The sequence below is a fragment of the Diospyros lotus genome, chromosome 6, assembly GCF_014633365.1.
Source record: "Diospyros lotus cultivar Yz01 chromosome 6, ASM1463336v1, whole genome shotgun sequence".
In the NCBI taxonomy this organism is placed as follows: domain Eukaryota; kingdom Viridiplantae; phylum Streptophyta; class Magnoliopsida; order Ericales; family Ebenaceae; genus Diospyros; species Diospyros lotus.
Genome location: NC_068343.1, coordinates 14,068,196 through 14,092,305, shown reverse-complemented (window position 1 = coordinate 14,092,305; position 24,110 = coordinate 14,068,196). Strand labels below are relative to the sequence as shown.

The 24,110-nt window shown below is 34.1% G+C and overlaps 2 protein-coding genes across 5 annotated transcripts in view; both read right to left on the bottom strand.

Annotated features, from left to right (window-relative positions):
• Positions 1-1,894: 1,894 nt before the first annotated feature.
• Positions 1,895-4,379, bottom strand: LOC127804847 (protein OPI10 homolog). Of its 3 annotated transcripts, XR_008023754.1 has the most exons (4): positions 4,098-4,379; positions 3,533-4,004; positions 3,313-3,384; positions 1,897-2,043 (listed from the first exon to the last, which is right to left on the bottom strand). XR_008023754.1 is itself a non-coding variant. In XM_052341893.1 (3 exons), the coding sequence occupies exons 1-2, from the start codon at positions 4,198-4,200 to the stop codon at positions 3,541-3,543; spliced, it is 567 nt and encodes a 188-aa protein (XP_052197853.1). In that variant the 5' UTR covers positions 4,201-4,377; the 3' UTR covers positions 1,895-2,043; positions 3,533-3,540. The 3 variants fall into 3 exon arrangements, 2 of the variants coding, with proteins under 2 accessions (XP_052197853.1, XP_052197852.1); XM_052341893.1 differs by lacking the exon at positions 3,313-3,384 and having other exon boundaries at positions 1,895-2,043; positions 4,098-4,377; XM_052341892.1 differs by lacking the exons at positions 1,897-2,043; positions 3,313-3,384 and having other exon boundaries at positions 3,391-4,004; positions 4,098-4,376.
• Positions 1,895-24,110, bottom strand: part of LOC127804848 (protein OPI10 homolog) — a 43,662-nt gene continuing 21,446 nt past the window's right edge. The window contains exon 3 of one of the 2 annotated variants that reach the window (XM_052341895.1): positions 1,895-2,043. The gene's annotated coding sequence lies outside the window, so the exon portion shown is untranslated. The remainder of the gene's footprint in view (positions 2,044-24,110) is intronic. The other variant, XR_008023756.1, reaches the window with a different exon arrangement.

Here is a 24,110-nt window from a genome sequence, read left to right as displayed (position 1 = left end):
ATTTCAGAATATATCACTATATACAAATTAATAATATATTATAAAATACATGTCCAAATTTAATCAAATTTTCTATATAAAATGACATTGTAGAAGCATAAAAAACCATCACTATTATTAAAAGCATATCCTAAACAAACAATTTAACACATTTAACAATATTTCCAAATCAATAATCAACAGTATAACTATATTTTCATCACGGAGACGTGTTATAGAGAGAGATAGAGAGAGAGAGAGAGCGCCAAAGCTTTAAACTGTAATCCTATCAAGGACCCAATAAGAACAATCGAAACTAATAAAATTAGAGCCAGAACTCAAAGGTTCGCCACAGCAACAGAAACTCCAATCTGCAGCATCACCAACTATCCAGTTTGACCTACCACTACTTCCAGCCTCCAAACCTCTAGAACTCACTAAGAGAAAGGCCAAAGCATTATTAGCATTTTTGAGCCAGTTTCCAACACTAGCCAAAGCCTCTTCTCTTCCACATAAAACCTACAGAGAGGCCTCTTGCTCATGGAGAGATGAGAACCAAAACAAAAAAGAAACAAAGGAAAAAAATAGACGAAGAAATTAGTGCAACTGGTTTTTTGTCCTCTAGAAAACAAGGGGAGAAAATAACTCACCGGAGGCAATGGCAAGGAGAACGGTGAGGGTTAGGCAGTAAGAGAGAGATAAGGGCATGTGAAGGAGTGAAAGGGGTCATTTTAGGCTGAAGCGTGTGGTGTATCCAGCGTGTCAAATTTTAGACTGAAGCGAGTGGGCCATTGTTCTATTTACTTCCCTTCAACCTTGCCGCCCAAACTCAGAATCGGTGTTGTAGGCCTTCTTCAGAATTTATTTCTTTTGATCCGCCGTAAAGGTTTTTGACATCTTCGCTTCCCCTTCTAGAGCTTCCCCTAGTCCGAGATTCCCAAGGAGAGCTCGTATTTTCATTTTCAAGAGGGCAAAATCATTCTGTCCCGTTAAACTTTTCAATGTCATATCTTATGGCAAACGAGGATGATGCCATTTCTTTGATCGCAACTTCTGTCTATTCTCCTTTAGAGTGATTCTTGATTTCTTGACTGTGATACCCAACTCTGATACTAAATTGTTACACAATTGACGTCCCTCATAAACCTCAAGCTCACACTCACAGCACAAACATAATAAATGACAAGAAAACAAGATACAACAGGCTAAGAGTTATCCTAATTCAGATCATTAATTGCTTGATGATCCTAAATCCAGACTGAAAGTAGGCTGACAAAATTCCACTATCAAGAATACAATCCCCACACACTCTCTCACAGCTCTTTACACGAGCTATCCCTTGGAGATTACAAAGTTTAATCCTCTAGGCTTTTCTCTCACTTTGTACACAATATGTCACAATGAAATAACTCAAGCCAGCCCTCTATTTATAAAGGATAGGGGCAACTTTTACAAGAAACAAAAATAAACGCAAACCGATAAGTATTGTTAAAAAAAGGTAGTTACCGTTATATATTCAGCTAACATGAATAGCTTAACTTTTTGTTGCTTTATGCTTCTGCGTAATGCTGGATGTCTTGACTTAGTGCAAACTTTAACAGTAACAATAAAGAAAAATGTTCCATTTTACATCCACTTCAACAATCATATAAATTTATGTTTTGACCTAGGTAATCCTGAACCTGAAATTGGAAAACCTTTCTGTAAAAAAAGTCACAACTCATACCATCCACAACCAGTCTTTGTGTTAGAATATCACAAAGTCGCCACTTTTCATTATAATCCACATAAAAACTATAATATTAATACACAAGGAACTCAAGTAAGAGCTCCGACCTACTTCAACATCTTAGACCTCCTCCCTAGAGGAGCCTTTATGCATGAGGGCCACATATTGAACTTCGACACTCATGAAAGAGCATGTGCATTAACACGAACAAGTCCAGCCAATGTAAAAAGCTCCTTCTCTAGGAATGGGGGTCTACGTCACGTTCAAATGCAAACCGGACAACTTCTGGTAATTTCCCTTCAGAAGCAACTTCTCTTTGTTTGTTATGACTTATGCTGAAATAAGAACTGTGATCAACTAAACAGGGAAGGGCCTACTTACAGTACAGAAAAAGTAAGAAAAACATCAAGAATCATCAGCACAATGTTGACTACAAATCTCTAAACAGATGATACATGCATCATGTCATCCATCCAATTTGTAATTGCTTTTCAACAAATTATCGTGCTGGTGCCACAATTGATTGAACTTTGTTTCACATGATTCTATAAGAGTAGCAAATAACATATGTAAATTTGCAATATGTACCTAAAGGGAGGGTGAGAAGAAAAATAGTGCCTCTCTTTTCTGATGTAAAATCAAAACAGAGCAAAACAGGCTAACAGTCAAAAACATATGCGAGACTTGCAGTCTAAAACAGGTTCATAGTGTTGAAGTTGACATGGGCACGTTCTCCTACAAGAAAATTCTGTCCAACAAAAACAAAGGCATGTATATCTAGGAAGACTGCAAGCTAACACAACAAGGCAAAAACCTTGACTTGTTTTCACCACACAATCTGTGAATCAAAATCATGGGATGAGAATTAATTGCTTTTATCCCAACAAACACCCAACTTAACAGGAAACAGACGTCACTCATCATGTCATTTCCCAAGTCAAAAGGATTATCCAAGGTGTACCATTTCTTAGACCGAACTAAAATTATGGATGACAGCAATAGCACCTACAGCAAACTCAAATTACAGATAATTGCAATTGAAAATGAAGGCCAAAACAGTGGAATAAATTAAATTTTCTACCCACATGCAAAAAGGGCATCATCTGAAAGTAAAAAACCTACTTTATTCTTAAATTTTTTATTAGATGCATGTTCACATTGTATAAGTATGTGCTCATGCAACATTTACCATACAGAAAAAACCACAATTCGTCTCGCGAAAGTTTGCCTATTTGGAAAGCATTGCAGATTAACACATTGAAAAAAACTTTTTAACATGTTTTATCTCACACTCTGTCTAAATTTTAAGTACGGGATGTGATAAGGAAACGGATCTCACCCAAAATGCCATTTCCCCAAACAACGAATTCTCCTACATACATTAAATTTTTCATCCTATACATAAAGAACAAGGATGTTTACATTTTGCATGTGCTCCTGCAACATTTACCGTAACAGAAAAAACTTCAATTCATCTAGCAAAAGGTTTCTCTATTTGTGGAGTATTGCAGACTAAAACATTGCAAGAAACTTTTAACATATTTCACCTCACACTCATTATAAATATTAAGTATGAAATTCCGATGACAGGAAACAGGTCTCACCCATCATGCCATTTCTTGAAACAAAAGAATTCTCCGATATGTGCTATTACCTCCAGCAAATTACTGATCAAACTAACATTTACAACAAAAGGCAATAGAAAATGCATCAGATTAATGGAAAACAAAGGATTCTTTATCGTTCACATTATGCAACCGTTAGAAAAAGAACTAGGTTCATGCCATTTTTCACATAAACATAAGCAAATGAATTAGTTTATACCTCCTAAACTACAACGCAAAACCCTTGAGATACTCAGGATCACGCTTAGCGCGATCTTGGAATTTCTTGAACCACCTATCCAATATATCCATGGGCACAATAAGCTTGCTACCGTCGACGCCGCAGAACGATTGCATGAAATTGAACAGATTCTCGCCGACCTTCATCGCCAAATGTTCGATCCGCTTCTCAGCGGCGACGTCGAGGGAGGGGAGGGTGGCGAGGTCCTCCACCGAGACGCCGATCTTCGCGGAGAGCGGGGAGGCGTCCGGGGCCATGAGCTGAAGCTGACCACCGGGCTCCGGCCACGGCAGCGACAGCACCGCTGACGGTCGAGCCACCGTCACCGCCCCACAGTAGAGGAAGGCCGATCCGGGCGACTGGATGTACACCGCTAGGGCTTTTTCTGGCGGCAGGGTAAGGCCGTTGAGGAGGAAGATGCAGAGCTCCCGAATCGAATCGTAGGCCTCCCCTGCGAACACAGAAACAACCAACCAAGTGATTAGAAAGAGCTTCGGCCTATATTTAGCAGTTAGGGTTGAAGCTTAAGTGTTGATAATTTTACCGACAAAAGTTTTCATGTCGAGAATCCAATGGGTTGTATCGATTTGAGCGAAGGTGGAGATGTCCATTGGGAAGCTCCGGTTCGGGAACACCACGCCGAACATTCTTCTCTTTCTCAATTTCTAGAAAGATACTGCAAAAACGTATGTTGTCACGGCGGCAGCGTTTCTCGCAGTTGCAGAGTGAGCTCCGTTGGGGAGCTGGTAGAGGTATAGAGTTGGACTTGAGAAAGGTCCAGTAGTGTCGAGAATATTCTAGAATATCGGCGATCATTCACCGGCCGATCGCCGATGTTAAAAATGGTAATTGATTGGGATCCAAATCAGGTATTTTCTTTTGTTTCATAGAGTGAGATCGCTCATCTCGGGCGTCTCCACCCTCTACCCGATAAAAATGTAAGGAAATGTTAATCATGATGACTCAGCCAATCAACAGCAACTAGATCAGTGCATAGCCGCTGGTGAGATTTGATTTTGGGTCATTTATTCCAACTTCACTGCTGCTAATTAACTGAGCTGTCTATGCGGGGCAGATTTTTTCTTCTTAAGATGTAAGATTATATCAATTTTATTTTAATAGAAATTTGGTGGGAGCAATTTATTTAGATTTTGCAGCGCAGCATTTATTACTAAATTATTATAATTTATATTTTTATCAGTAGACATTTAATATTTATTCAATCTATATTAAAATTATTTATTATCTGATCTTGATCAAAATTTAGAATTATCATATTTTTTAAATTCTATTTGTAGTGCAATGATTTTTCATCTTTGAGTTACTAAAAGATATTAAGACTGCATTCTTTTTATTATTTTTAGTTTATTTTTAATTTTTTAAAATAATAAAAATATGTTTATTTTATCATTTTTAAAAATATATATTTTCAAAAATAATAAAAAAATTTATAATAACAATTCAAAACAACAAAAAGGTTGTTTTGACTCTAAATCCAAACATGGAAAACACTATCTATTTTTTATGTTTTGACTCTAAAAAAGAAAAGGTAAAAAAAGAAAAAGAAAATTCTTAATTTTTAAAAATAAAATTATATATTTATTTGAAATTTAAAATATAGTATATTTATATTATAATTAAAAATATGGAATAACATATAATATATTATTAAGTATATTACATATGTATAATAATATTTAATATAAATTATTTCAGTAATTTATTATTTTATTTTAATAGTAAAATTTTATTTAAAAAAATTAATTTTATTATTTAATAATTAAATTTATTAAATAAAATATTATTAAATAATTTTTCTTAAAATTTTAAAATAAATACATTTTCTAATGATATAATCTTATTATTTATAATCACATTATGTAATATTAGTTCACGTCTTTAATTTTTATTTTAATTCTTCCTATTTATAATCACATTATGATCACACTTGTTATTTTTTTCAAGTTAATTAATTTATTTATTTAAATTAAATAATTTTTTTGGATAATTAAATTTATTTAATAAAATGTCATTAAAAAATTATTTTTAAAATTTCAAAGAAATGATTTTTTAATTTTCTATTTTGAGAAATAATTTTTCAAAATGACAAAGAAACTATATTTTTAATTTTTTAAAAATAGACTATCAAAATAAAAAATAAAAAATAAATTAAAAAATTAAAATTAAAAATTAAAATGTAAAAAGAACGCAACCTAACTTTTTTATTATGTTTTCAAATTTTAAGAATTTTACCAAAAAAATAGTTGAACTTCAAATTTTGTTTCAATAAAAAGTTGTGTTAGTTTACAATTATTTATTCCAACTATATATAATAATCTATTAGGGCGTTTGATTACAATGGAATTTGGGTAGAAATATGATTAGAAATGAATTCTATGGAATGATTGGTATAAATAAAAATGATTTAAGAATTGAAATTGGTATAATTAGAAATGAATTTTTAAATTGTAAATGTTTGGTATAACTTTCTACTTGAAAAATGATGTTATTTTCTATCTTTTGGTATTTGATTGGTAATATTTTTTATAGAATTTGGTCATTTTCTAGCATTTCGTGTTTGATAGGCATTATTTTTTATGAAAAATGACACATTTTTCATGAATTCAATAATAAAATTGTATTAAAAATACTTAATTTTATACAAAAAAAATCAAAATAATAACGTATTTTAAGTTAACTAAAATTATTTTCTCAAATAAATGAAACCACAAAATTAATTTTTTTTTATTTTCTGAACTTATTAATTTATACGTGATTTTTTATTTTTTTTTTTATACATTTTCTTTTCCATGGATCATTTTGTTCAGCTCCAGCAATAAGCCTAAGCATTGGAAGCAATTTTGAGAACTTTCGGAAACAAAATTATGAGTGCCTAAGCCTAACATGGAAGAACGACGCACAATGGGTTTCAATTGCTTGGAAAATCATAGTTCCTCCCCGAATTTCATTTCCTTGATTTAAAGAAAAAACATCCTTGAAAAAACCTTCTCCATGCTGGTCTAATTTTCCAGCAAAAAAAGCCGCTCAAGACTATGTTCTGGGTGACGGTGTTGGAGTTATTAATCGTTCACCATTTCATCATACATTGATCAACAGGTCAAATCGAGAAGCATCAACACAAGCCTTAATCAGGATACTGTAAGTATAACATCAGGCTGGCAAAGAGGCAGTGTCTCATTTTATCAAGAATTAAGAAAGCCTTATCAATGAGATTGCTTTACAATAAGCAGCAAGCAAGGCAGTGTAAGCTCCGAAGTGGGTTCTAACCTTCTTCAGCATTGTGTCAAACAGTTGGTGGCACGTTGCGGTTGGCCACATTTCCCAAGCAGAACAAGGAGCTTCATATAAGTGCCTTCTTTTGGTGATAAAATGGCTGTTCTTGAGCATCTCAAATACCTAAACATTTTCAACAGGCCACCAAACAGTCAACTGCAAACCATGAAAGAGCACCATGTACTATGCAAAAAAGAAGGAAAAGTAGATTTTCTATTGTTAGCATCAGAAGCACGTGAGAGTCAAATTCGCACCTAGCACAATTTCAAGGGTCATTTACGTCAAATTAAAAAACTGGAAGTAGAGAGATAAGGGCGAAGAAGAAGATATGTAAGCGTATGCATACCTCAAGGGCTTGGAGCCATTGTTTCTTCTGGATACGGTCGGAAAGGGCTTCAGTGACGGTGTTAGCCCAGGCCTTAGCATTGTTCCTGCGATCCAGCTTCTTCTTGATGTTCTTGATAGGGGTACTCTTAGACCTTTCGCTTGGATTTCTGGGGCTTGAGGACTCGGACACTCCAGGGTATTCGCCCACCTTCCAATGCCTCTTCTTTTGTACAGTACTCGCAGTCGGAGACGAAGAAGAAGAGGCGGCTGATGCACAGCGAAAGACGAAGTTGGGATTAGAGGGTGGGCATCTGTGCAATTGGATGGTGGGAAAGGGGCGCTGCGCTTGTGTCGGCGTTGGTGGAGAGGAGAGCGGAGGAGAGAGGAAGAGAACGAGAGAGAAATGGACGACATTACTCCTGCTACTGCTCATAAACCTAGATTCGCAGCACAACAGAAATTCCAGGGAACGAGAGAGGCGAGGAGATAACTAAATTGGATGACGTTAGCGACTCTGCACCGCCCCCCCAAAAAAGGAGATAAAAACAGCTAGGAAAAAATAAAAAAAGTGTCAAATTCGCCGTTCCATTCTGCTTATTGTATTTTAATAAGGTTAAATAAACTATTGTATTTCAAATTTAAATCACATTAGCTTTTATGTCAGTTGTCTTCTTGATGTTTAATTACATTAGGGAGCAGTGTCAAATTGGTTATTATATTTTAAAATGATCAAATAAATTACTTTATTTTTAAATTCAAAATCACATTAATCATTATGATAAATGTTATCTTAAATTTTTTAGACCAAATGTTAATTCCATCAATGATATCAACTATACCCTCAATTACACCTCTAATTCAAAAATTACATTTTCAAATGTTTATGATTACAATTTAGAGTTATTGCATTACAAGAAAATTGCTTACATGGTGTTCTTCAAATCTAAATTTGAGATTTGATTTAGTCATTTTGTGTTGGTGTAAGGTACAATAATTAAAATTGAAGGATTACCCAAAAAGAGGGTAAATTAGTGATAAGGAGAATGCCCTCGGTCCATAATTACGCCAATGCCCCAGACAGATACCTAGTGGCGGTCAAGAGATACGTTTTCAATAGGGAGTTTAGTCTGTGAGCTTTTTGTTTAAATCTAGAAGATACATAGCAGACAAGCATCGCCACGTCAATCGGATAGACACTCAGTAAAGAAATCTCCGAGGCCGTTAGGAACAGGCTAACTCACGAAGGTCACGGAGGCAACAGCTATCCGAACTCCTCGGAGACGGATACTATTACGAAATCCTTATCAAGAAGGTTCTGAAGAAGACGGATGGGAGATCCCGAAGAAGACGGAGGGGAGATCCCGAAGATCCCTCGTGATCCTATCCCGAGAAAAGGTTAAAAAGGGAGGCGAGGTAAGAGAAAGAGGATTCCTTTTTTTTCTGGAGCATATAGTTTGAGTAAATACAATTAATCCTCAATTGAGAGATATCTGACTTGATCGTCGGAGGTTGACGGGGGGAACAAGTCCCCGCTCCATTGCAGGTACCTCTGAAGAGGCAAGAGGGAACGTGCGGCTACCACTTCATAGAATTAATCATCAATTAGTTATTTTGACTATTTTTACAAATAATGAAAATATCTTGAAAATATGATGTAATAAGCATGAAAATATTATGCAGAATATAAGATCTTTGCAAAACATGATTTGAGAAAAACTTCAGGGATTTGATAAGTTTATGTATGAAAATATTATTATGAAGACGTATGAATTTAAGAAATAATGTAAGAGATATTTTTGAAAATAATTAATTAGTTCAAACATATAAATAAATGAAGTTAGAAAATTTCAAATAAGTTCTTATATGTAGAGAAATTACTGATTGAAAAGCTTTTTATGAAATTTGTTGAAAGTTGAAACAAAAATGTTTTATGAAAAACTATATATAAGATAAACATTACACATAGTTTTGATATAAAGATAAAGAATTACATTTAAAATGAGGAGTTTATAAAGCAGTTATGAAAATGCAAAAGTATATATGACTTTTAAGATAATTCTAACCAATATAACATTTTAATGACAGTTAGAAAAATAATGCATTAAGTTATATTTATGTATTAAAATGACTTTTAAGATAATTTAACCAAGATAACATTTTAATGACACTTAGAAAAATAATGCACTAAGTTGTATTTATGTATTAAAAGTACATGCATAGCAAATTAAGAATAATGTTGTTAAAATAAGAGTAATAAAAAAAGGAGAGCAACATGAACACAACAATTTATAGTGGCTCGACCAACATGCATAGTTCACTACCTTAACTCTCATTAAGGATTTAAAAACATCCACTTAAGATATTAGCTTTTAGGGCACAACTATAACTAATAAATAGTTTTTACAAGCTCAATTGAAATCTCCACTTTTACAGATTGAGTAATAACCTCCACTTTTAACAGGTTAAGTAGGAACACCCACTTTTCATAGACTTAACAATAACCTATACATGTGGCCTTTTCACATTTAACTCAATCACAACCAAGACATTGTTTTTCAAGGCGCAAGCATAATCTTTACAAATTTTACAAAATTGTAAAACAATTTCTCAAGAGAAAAATATAAGATGTACAATGATAATATCAATTATTCTCTTGAACAAAAGAGAGTTACAAGATTGAATGAATGAAACACTCAACTCTCTTATCTTGAATCTGGTTTAGAAAGATATACATGAAATCCTTACTAGATAATTGCTTGGAGTAAATAAGAATAAAAATGAAGAACACTCACTTAGAGCATTTGATATAGGCCCCAAAAGATATAAACTTGATGTGTTTACAAAAAGAATAAGCTTGATCATGTTTGAACAGCAACAACTTTATATACCAAGATTGGGTGGGTTGAACCATGTTGAGTGTAGATTCTGATGATTGATGATTGTCATGTGTGAATGTGAATATACATTTATATTTTATGTATTAACAAAGCATGAAGCCTTCATAAGGCTTACAAAGCTATTCTCTAGTGCTTTCATGAAATGAGTTATATATGGAAACCTCTTATATTTATATGGAGATTTCATTATATATGGAAACAAGAATTTTAAAGAGCTTTATAGAAATTTGAGTATTTGATCTATGTATGGAAAGTTCAGAAAGTATTCTTGGAATGGAAAGTCTAGAAGACATATATATATATGGAATTCTTGTTCATATATGAAAAGTTCAAAAGAGATATATGGAAGTTTTTGAGGAGATTGGAGTAGTTCACTATATGGAGTTGCCATATACGAAACTTGGCAACATGGCATTGTTAACGTGGCATTTTTCATGACATGACAGCCACGTGGAGCACACTCACTAGTCCATATCAAGATAACATCATCTCGTTAGTCTAAATATGGTAAGAGAATCATGGAGTCAATTTAAAGGTTCCTAGAAGCTCATATTCTCAACTAAATATGGAAGATTTTTGTGGTGTGCCAAGTTCCTGCATTGATGTTGATCCTCCTGTGATAGGAGTGGTAACGATTATTCCGAGGTGTAGGGGAGATGCATTGATATTACCCCTCTTAAGCTAGGACTGTGTTATGCCAATGTGTCAATGTGGTTGTGTTGCCTTTAGAGAGATTTCTCTTTCCTTGTGGTACGTGTTAAACGCTGTATGAGATTCTCTTGGACTGGGACATGTCAGGGTATGTCAGTTTGTTCATGGTGTTGCATTTGTTTCATGAAAATGTTTTTGAACTCTCACTTAGATGATTCAACATCTAATTTGGACTTTGTCTCTGGAAATTCAAATATTCCAGGTGAAAGCAGCGGCGCCAAGGGAAAATAGGTGATTGAGATGTAGCTGCTATGTTAGATCTTTAGTAGGTCTTTGACTGTGTGCGAGTCATGTATATTATTATGTATACTATTTTGTTGATGTCATGTTAAACATCGATACAGTTACTTGGTTATAAAAAAGAAATTGACAGTTATGTATCATTGAGGTTTTGATTTTGCTTCCACATATGTGATGATTATGTTGGTTCTAATAATGACAAATATATCCCAAGAGGGGGGTGAATTGAGATTTGTATAAATTTTCGATAATTTAAAACTTTAATTGATGCAGAAGACTAAGTTTTGAAATATAAGCTATATGTTTCGAAATAAACCTTTCTATTAAGTAGGTTTCGAAACCTACTATATATGTTTTGAAATATACCTTATTGTTATAGTTTGTTTCAAAATATAGATTGTATGTTTCGAAATATATTTTTTTGTTTTGCTTGATTCAAAATACTTTAGCTTATATTTAAAATAATGATCTTTGGCAAAGATGATTTACATAAGTAAGAGTATACAAAGGTGTTGTTAAGATCAAACATATGTTTACACATATATATTTCGAAACACACATTCTATATTTCGAAACAAGCTATAACAGTAAGGTATATTTCGAAACATATACCCTATATTTCGAAACTTAGTGTTCTGCCATCAACCATTGTTTTAATTATCAAAAAATTTATACAAATCCCAATTCACCCCCCTCTTGGGATATATTTGCCATAATTAGAATCAACAATTTTAAATGACCTAAATATCACTTTTAGATGCACGGTATATCACCTAGAGTAGTCATCTATAATGACAAAAGTATAATATTTTCCACTTTAGACTTTTGGGTTCTCATAGGTCCAAAGAGATTTAAATAAAGTGAGGTTAGAGACCTAGAGGTTGAGATTTATTTGAAGGCTTAAATGATATGCTTATTTGTTAGCCTTTCATGCATGCCTCACAAATGTAATATTTTTCATATTTAAGCTTTAGACAATCTCTTAATAAGATCATGTTTGGATAGTTTAAGAAACATATTCATACTTGTATGACTTAGTCCATTATGCCATAGTCAAATATTTGAGAGATGGTTGATACTAGGCATTTCTTTTATACCATGCACAAATTCTATCCTATTTTCTATTATCTTTATTTCATTTGTGATAAGATATTTCACATGAATTAGCATTAAAGCACACTTATATCTCCCATCACATAATTGACTTATGCTAGTTAGGTCGAGCTTAAAAAAACTTATTAAGATAAAATTTTCTAGCATATATCAATAAACTTTATTTTCATCTATTCAATGCATATATCAAAAATCATAGAGGGCAAACATATCATTCAAAAACTAATAAGCATAGAGGAGTTTAGAGATAGAAATGTACCACCAAGATTTTGTTTAAAATCTTACTTTTGGATGGTAATACATCTTTTGGGGTTGAATGTCTTTTTCATCCCCTTTTCCTTCATGCTTGACCCATCCATAAAGATTTCTCTTTGAGGTTCATTTGGATGTCAAGCAACCTACAAAAAACAACTATCCATAAGCTTTTTTGGTGCCCAAACCACTTTGGGTTCACCATTGTTAGCATAGACCTCCTCCTTAGGAACCCAAATTTGTTTAAGTTTATGTGGGTGTTTTGTTATGAAACCTTTATGTTTAAAATGATTCCAATGGTTAGAATGTGAAGCAAAGGATTTTTGTTTGAAATTTGTTTTCCTTTTTTCCTTATGCACATTCTTTTTAAAATAATAATATTTAGGTTTCAAAACATACTTGGATCCTTGGGGATTAACATGATAACTACTAGATATCTTAGTTCCCTTAGGAATCCATTTCATTTTTGGACCACTAGATGATTTCCTTTTAAAAGGGCAACAAGATGCAATGTGGCCAAATTTACAACATTGAAAACATCTAACATCATGAGAGGTGTGAGAAGATGAGCTTTTGACATTTGCTCTTTGATTATGAAAGTTTTGAACACCTTTGTTATGATCACAAGAATTTGAAATCTTTCTATTTAAAATAGGTTTCTCATTTAAAGCATCATTAGGAGATTTCAAGTTTGTTTCTTTCAAATCATTTTCTATTGAAAGTTCATTATTGGAAGCAAGCAAACATTCATTCTTAGATTTTAAAGCTTCCAACTCATTAGATAATAAATCTAATTACTTTTGAAGAGTTTTGTTTTTTCAAAACAAGTTTTTCAAAGTTGACATATAAATCATTAAAAGCATTCAACAACTCTTCATTTGAAAAAGTATCATGATCATCATTTTTATCATTCAAAGAATTAGACTCATGATCATTTTCAATATTAACAACAAGAGTAGAAGTAGAGGTTACCTCCTCTTCTTCATTTACCATGAAGCACACACTTGAGCTTTCTTCACTAGAGACATGAGAGCTTCATTTTTCCTTTATTTGTTGATGATTCAATTGATTTTCAATCTGTAAACTTTCATCAACATTCTCACAAGATTGATTAGTAAGATAAATTGAATCAAGAGTATTCAATATATCTTTAGCACTAACGCACTTAGAAACTTTAACATACACATCATCACTTAAGGCATGTTTGTAAGATATGCATAGCTCTAATGTTTAAAGAAAAGTTCTTTTTGTCATGATCATCCCATTGCAACTTTGGTTTTGACACAAAACTATTTTCCACAATATTCCACAAGTAAGCATCAATAGATGTCATGAAAAAGGAAATTCTAACTCTCTAATGATCATAGTATGAGACATTAAAATAAGATGCCATATCAATAGGGTAACCTTCCTTAATTGCCATGGATCACTCCTTAGGTTGTTAGACCTTGAGGGAGTTAGGATCTGATACCAATTGTTGGTCCTAATGATGACAAATATATCCCAAGAAGGGTGAATTGGGATTTGTATAAATTTTCGATAATTTAAAACTTTAATTGATGGAAGAATACTAAGTTTTGAAATATAGGCTATATGTTTTGAAATAAACATTTCTATTAAAGTAGGTTTCGAAATATACCTTACTGTTATAACTTGTTTTGAAATATAGATTATATGTTTCGAAATATACTTTTCTGTTTTGCTTGATTCAAAATCTTTTAGCTTGTATTAAAAAATAATGATCTTTGGCAAAGATAATTTACATAAGTAAGAGTATACCAAAGGTGTTTGATCAAATATATGTTTACAATATATATATATATATATATATGTTTAAGCTCAAGGAAACTTTGTTTTGGTCTTTGAAACAATTCTTTTGAAAGCATGAGCAATAGGAAATAATGATAAGCAAAAGCGAAAGAACAATTGCACACAAGATATAGTGGTTCGGTTACCGCTTAGTCCACTACCTTCATGCTTACCCACTAGAAGGATTTTTCAATTCCAATCACTTTTACTAATGATTAACCACAACAAGAGTTTTACCATGGTTCACCTAAAACCTTGTACAATGAGTTTTTATGGCTCAACTCAAACCTTTCACCAAGTGAGTTTTTACGGGCTTAACTCAAACCTTACAACAAGTGAGTTTTAGGCTCAACTCAAACCTTTTCCACAAATGAGTTTTAGGCTCAACTCAAACTTACAACATTAATAAGATAAATAGAATTTTATCTTTACAACCCAATAAATTTATAGTAATGAATATCTTACCAATGCTGGACAAACCTCTTAACTTGAGGTAAGGAAAGCTGGACAAGATGAGACTTCAGTTTTTCACTTGCTTCTCCTTTTCACTCACAATACACAAGAATAGGATTTGTAGAAGATTTTCTTTGAGGGCTTGAATAAACAATTTGATCACCACTTGTTCTTGTGTATGTGTCTTTAGTATGTGCTCCTTTGTTCTTATTAGTTCATGTCTTCAAACACCTACTATTTATATCAAGAGATAAAAATATGGTCGTTTATAGTCATTAGAGACAAGACAAAAAAGAAGGATTCTAAATATAGCATACAGGTTTCGAAACATCACAAATTTACTCTTAGGTTTCGAAACATACTCCTCATGTTTCGGAACATATAACCTTTTAAGCTGATAAGCACTTCGAGACAGCAAAGAGTGGGAGACAGATTCTTATGTCCACTTTGAATATTTTAAAAGCACTTACACTCAAATTTGAATTTGAATCTCATACCATGGAGAATGCATTAAAAAATGATTGAGAATTTTTAGATAAATACAAAAATGCAAAGTAAAAGCATCTCGATTTTAAATGATCTGCTGACAGAAATGTCAGAGGTTTCAAACATAGAATGAAGGTTTCGAAACATACTTCAAAATTTGATTTCAAAACATACGAATATCAGATTTTTAAATCTCTGTTGACAAAAATGTCAAGATTTTGTAACATAAAATGAAGGTTTCGAAACATAGTCCAAAACCTGATTTGAAAACAAATGCATTACATAGATGTTTCGAAATAGCATATATACTTAGAAAACGTTAAAAACCTTTTAAAAGGGTTTCGAAACATGCACAGAAACATGACAGATTTTTAGAAGGATTTACTTGAAAGCACAATCCATAGCATGTATACATTACAACATATTTATATTTTTTTATTTATATTTTACCTTCAATTTACTTTAATACATAAATGTAAATAAGCAATTACTCCCTATTTGGATTCAATAAAAATATCCAAAAAATCCATAAAATAAGAAAGTAGAATTTTGGTTTTAGAACAAATTCAGGATTTAACAATATTACCACCTCCAGAATACATACTTTCTATTTCTTGAAAAATTCATTAAAAATCGTTTTATCACCAATGAATATTAGCTATCAAAATATCAGGAGATAGTTTTTCGAAAAGAAAACATTTTCAAAAATATATTCCAGTTGGTCTTTTACCTTGGTATAATTTTAGCTTTATTTTGACCAATGATTTCAAGGCTAATTTTGAAAAAACTTTAGGAGATTCTTTTAAATATTAATCCTTATTTTTGCGAATCTTCATATATATAAGAATGAAATTAATTTGGTTTTCATTTGAACAAGATAATACTTGATATTGAAATTGATATATGTTGAAAACCAAAACCTTGACTCATGACTTAGGGATTAAGCCAATAGATATTTTTCATCATGAAAACTAATATATAAAGTTAAACAACAAATTACTTGTCTTAGCTTATTGGTTATAAAGTTTGATATACTGAGAAGGTAAAATGGGATTGTTGGGGAATGATTTATGTAAGTGTATGTTGAAAAAATTATTTCCTAATTCTCGAGTTAATGCCACGCTTGGAAAAAACAGGGTGTCAAGCATGGTCGTTGTGAGTTGGAGTTAACGGGAACCTCGATTTTATCATGAGATAATGAAAAGGTCATTAAGAGTTAATGGTAGGCATGGATGCAATTTGAAGAAACTTGGCAAAATTAGTTGACAGTTCCTTGGAAGCTGTTGATAGTTCATGCCAATCGATCGACAATTCCTTTGAACTAGGTCATGGATCTCATGACCCCATTTCATGTTTGTGCTTTGGTTTGAAAAGGTGGCCGGTAGGAGAATGATTTAGGGGATGGGTGTGTAACGCCCCACTTTTCTTTTTCCAAGGTACACATACAAAGATGCATGATGACGCTAGCAACCGTATGGTAATCAAAGGGCGTTTATGGAAGCCTTTGCCAACAGAAGCAAGGATCGAACCTAAAAGCTTTATAAAACCATAAGCTAGATATTTAAGGCTTCCACTATATGCTTTTAACACAAAAACCATCTGAAAAGCCATAATACAACTTGAAAATCTAGGGATCATTTAGGCTCTCTTTTACAACAAGTAAAACTCACACTAAAGTAATAGTACAACGCTTTGCAATTAAACGTAAAGGAGCTAACTATCCAAGAACCACTTCCTTTCCTTTCCTCTGAAATGATTCCGGGGACCTGTCACGACTAACCCACCTGGAACGTTGAATGTTCCAGGGGTATGAGACACCCAAGTTAGATAGTTATATCTAAGTGAGTGCAACAAGAAGAGATAACATGCATGTGATGAGATATGTAGAATGATATGAAACCGCCTGTGTGGTAGTGACACCGAGGTGTTGCAATCACCCCGCTGATCAATCATGTTCTCACATCTCCAAGACTTTTCACCAGTCTAACATGAGATCCTGACTTCAGCTAGCCACACACACCAAGTGATGCATGACAAAGAAAGAGAGAAAATACTTGATTTAAAGGAAAGTCATGCTCATGCTTATGCAAGTAATCACCCTTACCCGTGTGAAGACAAAATGTTCGGTATGTAATATAAGATGCAAGAAGCACTCACCTTGCTGATTCGGAAGCTCTAAAGTACTGTTCATAGGTTCGGGAAAGTTTTTTCAAAAATAACATAACTTAGAAACTCAAACTTAAACTTTTTTATATGAGGTCCTAGGGAAACATTTAAGGACCAACTGTAAAAAATTTGGGCCCAAGAGGACATCTCACGCGCCCTCACGCGCTTGGGGAAGGATCCCCACGCGCTCCACTCGCGGCAGTCAGGTGGCGCGTGAACTGCACGCGCGCCCCCCTCCAGCTTTGCCATCTTGAGGTTTTTTGGCCCGTTCTCCCTCATCCGAACTCTGATTTGACTTCCGTTTGAAACCACACGACCCTTATTCAATTATCTATCGAACTACGGAAAAAAAATTAGAATTACCTTGCTATTTTGTTGCTGTTTAATGCCTTTTACGGTGGCGGTCCAACTTTTCCGACGAAGTGTTTTTACCACTCTATTTTTGGGCAAAGCTTTCCTCTCAACTCACCTCCCCTTTTACTCTTGATTAATGGTGAGAATTTACTTCCATGGCCTTGGTATTTATAGGCATTTATGGCCAATCCAAGAGTGCCATGTGTCACTTGCCATGTGTCACTTAGATAAGGTTGTAATCATCACTTTCGTAGGATTGTGCCAAGTGTCCCTTGAGATTTGAACCATTTCTCCCCCTTGTGACATGTGTCCTTTTAAACATGTGCCACCACATGTTAATTTGATTTTTCAAGATTCCTCATGATTATGTCTTAACTAAGTTAGCTTACTTGGTTCCTTTAACTAACTAGTTACAAGATATTTTAACTTCTTACAAATAACTCTTTAACCCAAATACTTATTTGCACTTATATCCCTTGAGCCCATATAACTTCTTAAACTTCTCCAAAATACCTTAGATGATGTCCCCTTGCGATAGTTTCCGTGATTTTTCGGAAAACCCTTCATTCGTTCCTCGGCGATTACCTCGGAACTTCACATGTATCCTTCGATTTCCAAGGAAATGTTTTATTTCTTAAACAACAATGCCTAGGAAAATTCGGGTATTACAGGGTGTGCTCTTTATGATGTGAGCTTGTCTCCCACTTGTCTCCTCTCTCTCTCTCTCTCTCTGGCAATTAATCAAATATTGAGCATGCTAGGGTTTTTAGGGCTTGGTATATAAGTGAAGAAGAAGAAGAAAGGAAAGGTTGGTTGGGTGCATTTGATGCTCCATTTTTCTATCTTGGTTATTCTTTCTTCTTCTAATTCCAAAACCTTCTACCCTTTCAATTGCTCTCCTTTTTGCTCATCTAATCCTTGATTACTAGAGTAGTAATCCCATCCAAATAGATCGTCTATTGGATTGGGTATTCTTTGTTGAACCCATTTCCAACTTGATTTACCAAAATAATCTTAGCTAGCACATAAGCATTCTTGTTGGTTTCAACCTCTACTTGAGTGTGAACTAAATAGGTCCCTTGTATTTTCGGGAGCAAGCGTGTTGCTGCCAAAGGAAGATTCCAACCTCTATTTCAAATCTAAAATCTCTGTGAGGTATATTTCTAAACACCTTATGGCATGGTTTCAATTGTAATGCATTAGATCATTTGATACCGAGTCTTGCAAGGTGATTCTCGCTTTTATTTTCATTGCGTTTTGTATGTTTTTTCTAAAAGAAATTTGAAAACCCGTTAAACCCTTGCATTGATACACCAAGAGTTGGGGTAAACCTTCAGTGGTATTAGAGCTTCGGCTTTTCATCAATTTATGCTTGTATTTTTGCAATATGTAGGAGTTTCGGTGGAAAAATTACTCTCTATTGTGAAGATAATACACTGTCGATTGATAGTTTGGAGCCATTGGTCGACAGATCTAGGCTTATAACTTACAAATTTTTCGACTGGAGACAGAACTATCGACAGCCAAAAAAGCATCAATTAACAGCCTTGAGGCAGCTGGCAGCTGTTGATAGTTCCAAGTAGAACCCAGAATCGGTCAATAGTCTCCTTTGAACTGTCGACCATTTTATGCACTGTTAGAAAATTTTTGGGATTTTTGGTTTTTGTTTTGATGCAATGAGATTGCTATGATACAAAACCAATTAATGCTCATGATATGAGATATCAGTAACCCGAAAAATGATGCATATTACATTAAGATGGATTTTATATTTAAATCGCCATATTTTTCAATAAGATTGAATGATTGTTGGATGGATGATCATTGTACTTAGATGCAATGTGATTATATGAATGTATGAATGGATGAATGTTACAGGTATTGAGAAATGGTCTATACAAATTTATTGTATTCCATTCAAGATTCTAATGAGACATAAGTCTCTTGTTATTATCATTTTTGTCTTAGAAAATGTATAGTATGTTTCTCTATGTAAGATGAAGATAAAGTCATCAAGAGTTGGTAACACCAAGGAACAAGAAGGCCAAGAGGAGCGTTGTGCACATCTGAAGTGCATTGAATGAATGTCTCTAGAAATGCTATTAATTAAGTCTAGAGGCTCTGATTTAATTAATAAGCATAAAGTCTATGACATCTAACTTTGTATATATATGTATGAGTTTAATATGTATGAGATACATGATGGAAAACTTAATGCATATACAAAGTGAGACCTTTTAAAATAAAGATCAAATCTTCCTAAAATGTGCAAACCAACATTAGATATGGTAAATAAGATTTATCATGGCCCTTCATCGTCGTAGGAATTCGTGCTCTATTGGGTGAACCCAAGAAACCACCATAGCGTTGAGGGTGGATTTCATGAGGTTGACTAGATTACCTATTTAAGCATGAGATGTTGTTGGTTACCCACACAAATATGACCTAGAAACAACCATAGTGTTGCAGTCATAGGCGTTTAAGTGGATCGCTAGCTGAGATGATGGGTCAAATCTAAACATGTCATTGTCCTAGAAACCACCATAGTGTTGCGAATAAGTGGCATGGGGGTTAGAGTGGATCGACCTCACGTGAAATGTGATACAAGAGTTGTCTACTCAAATATATGGGTATCCCTAGAAACCACTATAGCTTTGGGGGGTATTCATGTAAGAGAGAATTGATCACCTGCCATGAGTACCCTTAGGGATTCATGTTTTTTTCACCATGGGAAGTGTGGAATTCAAAAAATTCAGTCGGAGGTAGCATTTGGTTTAAAACAGAAACTAAATGGATTATGCAAGATAAATCAAACTAATAATCATTTTATTTACTTATGCAGCATTTTAAATGTCACTTTCAAACCTTATCGCGCGTCTGATGGACAAAAATATTTTTAACTGGACTAAATTTTAAAAATTGGTTTCGCAACCTAAAACTTGTTCTAGGAATGGAGAAAATTCACGATATTTTGGATAACCATGTCCCTGAGACTCCTCCTAAGGAGTCAAGTGAGGATGAGTGAATAGAATGGGAAAAATGAGGGATCAAGATTTGAGGGCAAGGACATATATCTTGGCCTCCATAACTAACAAGCCTCCAACATTAGCATGAGCATATGACTGATGCAGCTAGAGCATGATTTTGAATATGCGAGAGCTTATGGAGAGCAAAGTAAAACAATTAGATATGAGATATCTAAGCAACTGTTCAAAACTAAGATGGCAGAAGGCACTAATGTGGGAGACATGTACTAAAAATGATCAATTTGATTGGTCAACTGGAAGTACTGAAATTCTATATGGATGCCAAACTGCAGGTTGACCAGATCCTCCAATCTCTCCCAGAATCATTTTCCCTATTCATACTTAACTTCAATATGAATAAACTTGAATGCTCGTTCCCTGAGTTGTTAAATATGCTAACAACTTCCAGACTCAGATAAAGGGAATAAATAAGAAAGAGTTCTTGCAATAGCTTCATCATCAAAGCACAAAAGGAAGAAGAGTTCTTCCAACAAAGAAGAAGAAGCTAGGGAAGAAAAGAGACATTACCAAGAACAAGCACAAAGAGAAAGAGGCAAGGAAAGGTGTTTCCACTGCTAGAAAGATGGGCATTGGAAGAGAAACTGCGTTTATTCTTCAACTTGAAAGTAAAGCACTTGGAGAATCAGGGTTCTGGTATATAATTCTTTCTATGTTATTGAGAAGATCAATTCGATTGGTCATCTCCCATCTCATGGATTCTTGATTCAAGTGCAACTTCTCATATTTGTGTTTGCTTGCAAGATCTAAAGGGGAGTAGGCCGCTTGGGAAGCGAGAAGTTGTCCTCATAGTGGGGAATGAGAGCTTTGGTTAGAGCCATTAGCTATAGGGACAACTTTTGTAACTCTTCATTCTGGGCATGCAATAACTCTAAAAGATTGTTTATTTTTACCTAATGCTTTTCAAATGTAGTGCATTCCAGGCTTGTACGAGATGATTATAAATTATCTTTTTCAACCAATACATGTCATATTCATTATGGTAATGAGATAGTTGGCATAAACATTATGGTGAGGGTCTTTATATTATTAGAGTTGCATGAGAATGTTAGACAGAGAGATCTAAATGTTGCATCTAGCAGTGGGATGGGAAGCGTTCTAGTGGTAATAGTGTTGATCCTAAACACTTATGGCATCTAAGACTTGGCTATATTATGATGGAGAAGGATAAGCGAATTAGCCAAAAGAGAATTAATTGATCCAGTAGGTTTTGAACTGGGCCAACTTGCGAATCCTGTTCTCGGGAAAATGGCTAAGTTGCCATTTCTTGGACAAAGTGGAAGGGACAATGAATTGTTAGGTTTAATCCACACAAATGTCTATGGGTTGTTCTCTATAATGGCAAGAGGTGGTTTTCACTACTTATAACATTCACAGATGATTTGTCATGTATGGTTATGTGTACTGATTAGTATAAGTTTGAAAATCTTTGAAAAGTTTAAAAAGTTTAAGACTGAAATAAAGAATCAGATCAGAAATAGTATCAAAATACTTTGGATCAGATTGTGGTGGAGAATACTTGAGTACGGAGAGTTCAATGACTACCTCAAGTCCAATGGCATAATATCCCAGTTATCTCCTCCTGCTACTCCACAAAATTGAATGGTGTTTCTGAGAAAAGAAATCGTATCATGTTGGACATGGTATGTTTAATGATCGCCTATGTCAATTTACCATTGTCACTGTGGAAACTATGCGTTATCCACTGTAATATATCTCCTTAATAAGGCTCCAAGCAGATAGATTTTGAGAGTACATAATATGAGTTATGGTATGGGAGACCGCTATAGTCTTAAGCATGTTAAAATCTGGGGTTGTCCTACTTCGTCAGAAGCTCAAGACAAATAGGTAGAGTCTAGATTTAACAAGGGAGATTTGTAGGTATCCTCTTCATTGTAAAAGATATTACTTCTACTTTCCTAATTATTAAAGAATATTGGTCAACAGAGATGCAATATTCTTTGAGAAAGAGTTTCTTCAAGAAGGAAGCATCGAAAGAAAGTGGAGCTCGAAGAGGTGTCTTTTGAGCCTCAATCATGCCTAGTCACGAAACTGATCTTAAACCAATATGTCCAAGTAGTGTCATTCCACACGAGGCTCGTAGATCTAGTAATGTATCTTGTCCTCCAGAACGATCTGGTTTTATCATGGAGGAGATACAAGAAGCGTTCATGTGTGAAGATAGTGGTTAAGATGTTGATCCTACTAATACGAAGAGGCGATGTTAGACATCGACTCTAAGAAATGGTTAAAAGTTATGCAATCAGAAATGAAATCTATGTATTCCAACCAAGTTTGGAATCTTGTAGATCCCTGAAGGAATAGTTCCTATAGGGTGTAAATGGATCTATAGAGAGATTGGTCTTGATGGGAAGGTGCATACCTTCAAGGCATGACTGGTGGCAAAAGGGATATCGTCAGAAACATGGTATTGACTATGAAAGACATTTTCACTGGTTGTGATGCTTAAATCCATTAGAATGTTGCTAACCATAGCAGCACACTATGATTATGAAATTGGAAAATGGATGTCAAAACAGAAATTCTTGAATGGTTATCGAGAGAAAGATATATTCATGGAATAACCTCATGTTTTGAGTCTTCCAATGCTAATCAAGTATGCAAACTTAAGAGATCCATTTATGGTCTTAAGCAAGCATCTAGATCATGAAACATTCGTTTTGATGATGAGATCAAAGATTTTGGTTTCATTAGAAATCCGGATGAACCTTGTATATACAAGAAAATCAGTGGGAGCACGCGAACTTTCCTGATCTTGTATGTGGATAACACCTCTTAATAGGGAATGGCATTAGCATGTTGATGTCAATAAAATTATGGTTGTCCAATAAATTCTCCATGAGGATCTAGGAGGTGTAACCTATATCTTTGGAATCCGCATCTATAGAGATAGAGCAAGGAGATTAATAGGTCTCTCTAGAGTCTGTACATAGAAAAGATGCTAAACAGATTTATCATGGAGAATTCCAAGAAAAGTTTCATACCTTTCAGACATGGATTCATCTCTCTAAAGGGATGTCTCCCAAGACACCTAAAAGAGAGATAGCATGGACAAGATTCCCTAGCCTTGATTGTTGAGAGTCTGACGTATGCTATGCTATGTACAAGACTAGATATCGCATATGTTGTGAGTGTCACGAGCAGATATCAGTCCAATCAAGTTTGGAACACTCACATCAATAAAGTGTATCTTAAGTACTTGAGAAAGACTAAGGATTTATTACTAATATATGGAGAATGTGAGCTCCGTGTTAACAGTTCATAGATTCAGATTTTCAATCTGATATAGATGATGGAAAGTCTACATTCGGGTTTGTATTTGTCTATAATGGAAGGACAATTAAATAGAAGAGTTCCAAGCAGAAAATAACTGCGGACTTCACTACGGAA

Excerpts from the sequence above, each read along its gene's own strand:
- LOC127804847 (XM_052341893.1), bottom strand. The coding sequence starts at position 4,200 with ATGTTCGGCGTGGTGTTCCCGAACCGGAGCTTCCCAATGGACATCTCC. Across the intron at positions 4,005-4,097 it reads CGACATGAAAACTTTTGTCG|GGGAGGCCTACGATTCGATT; the intron begins GTAAAATTATCA and ends CTGTGTTCGCAG.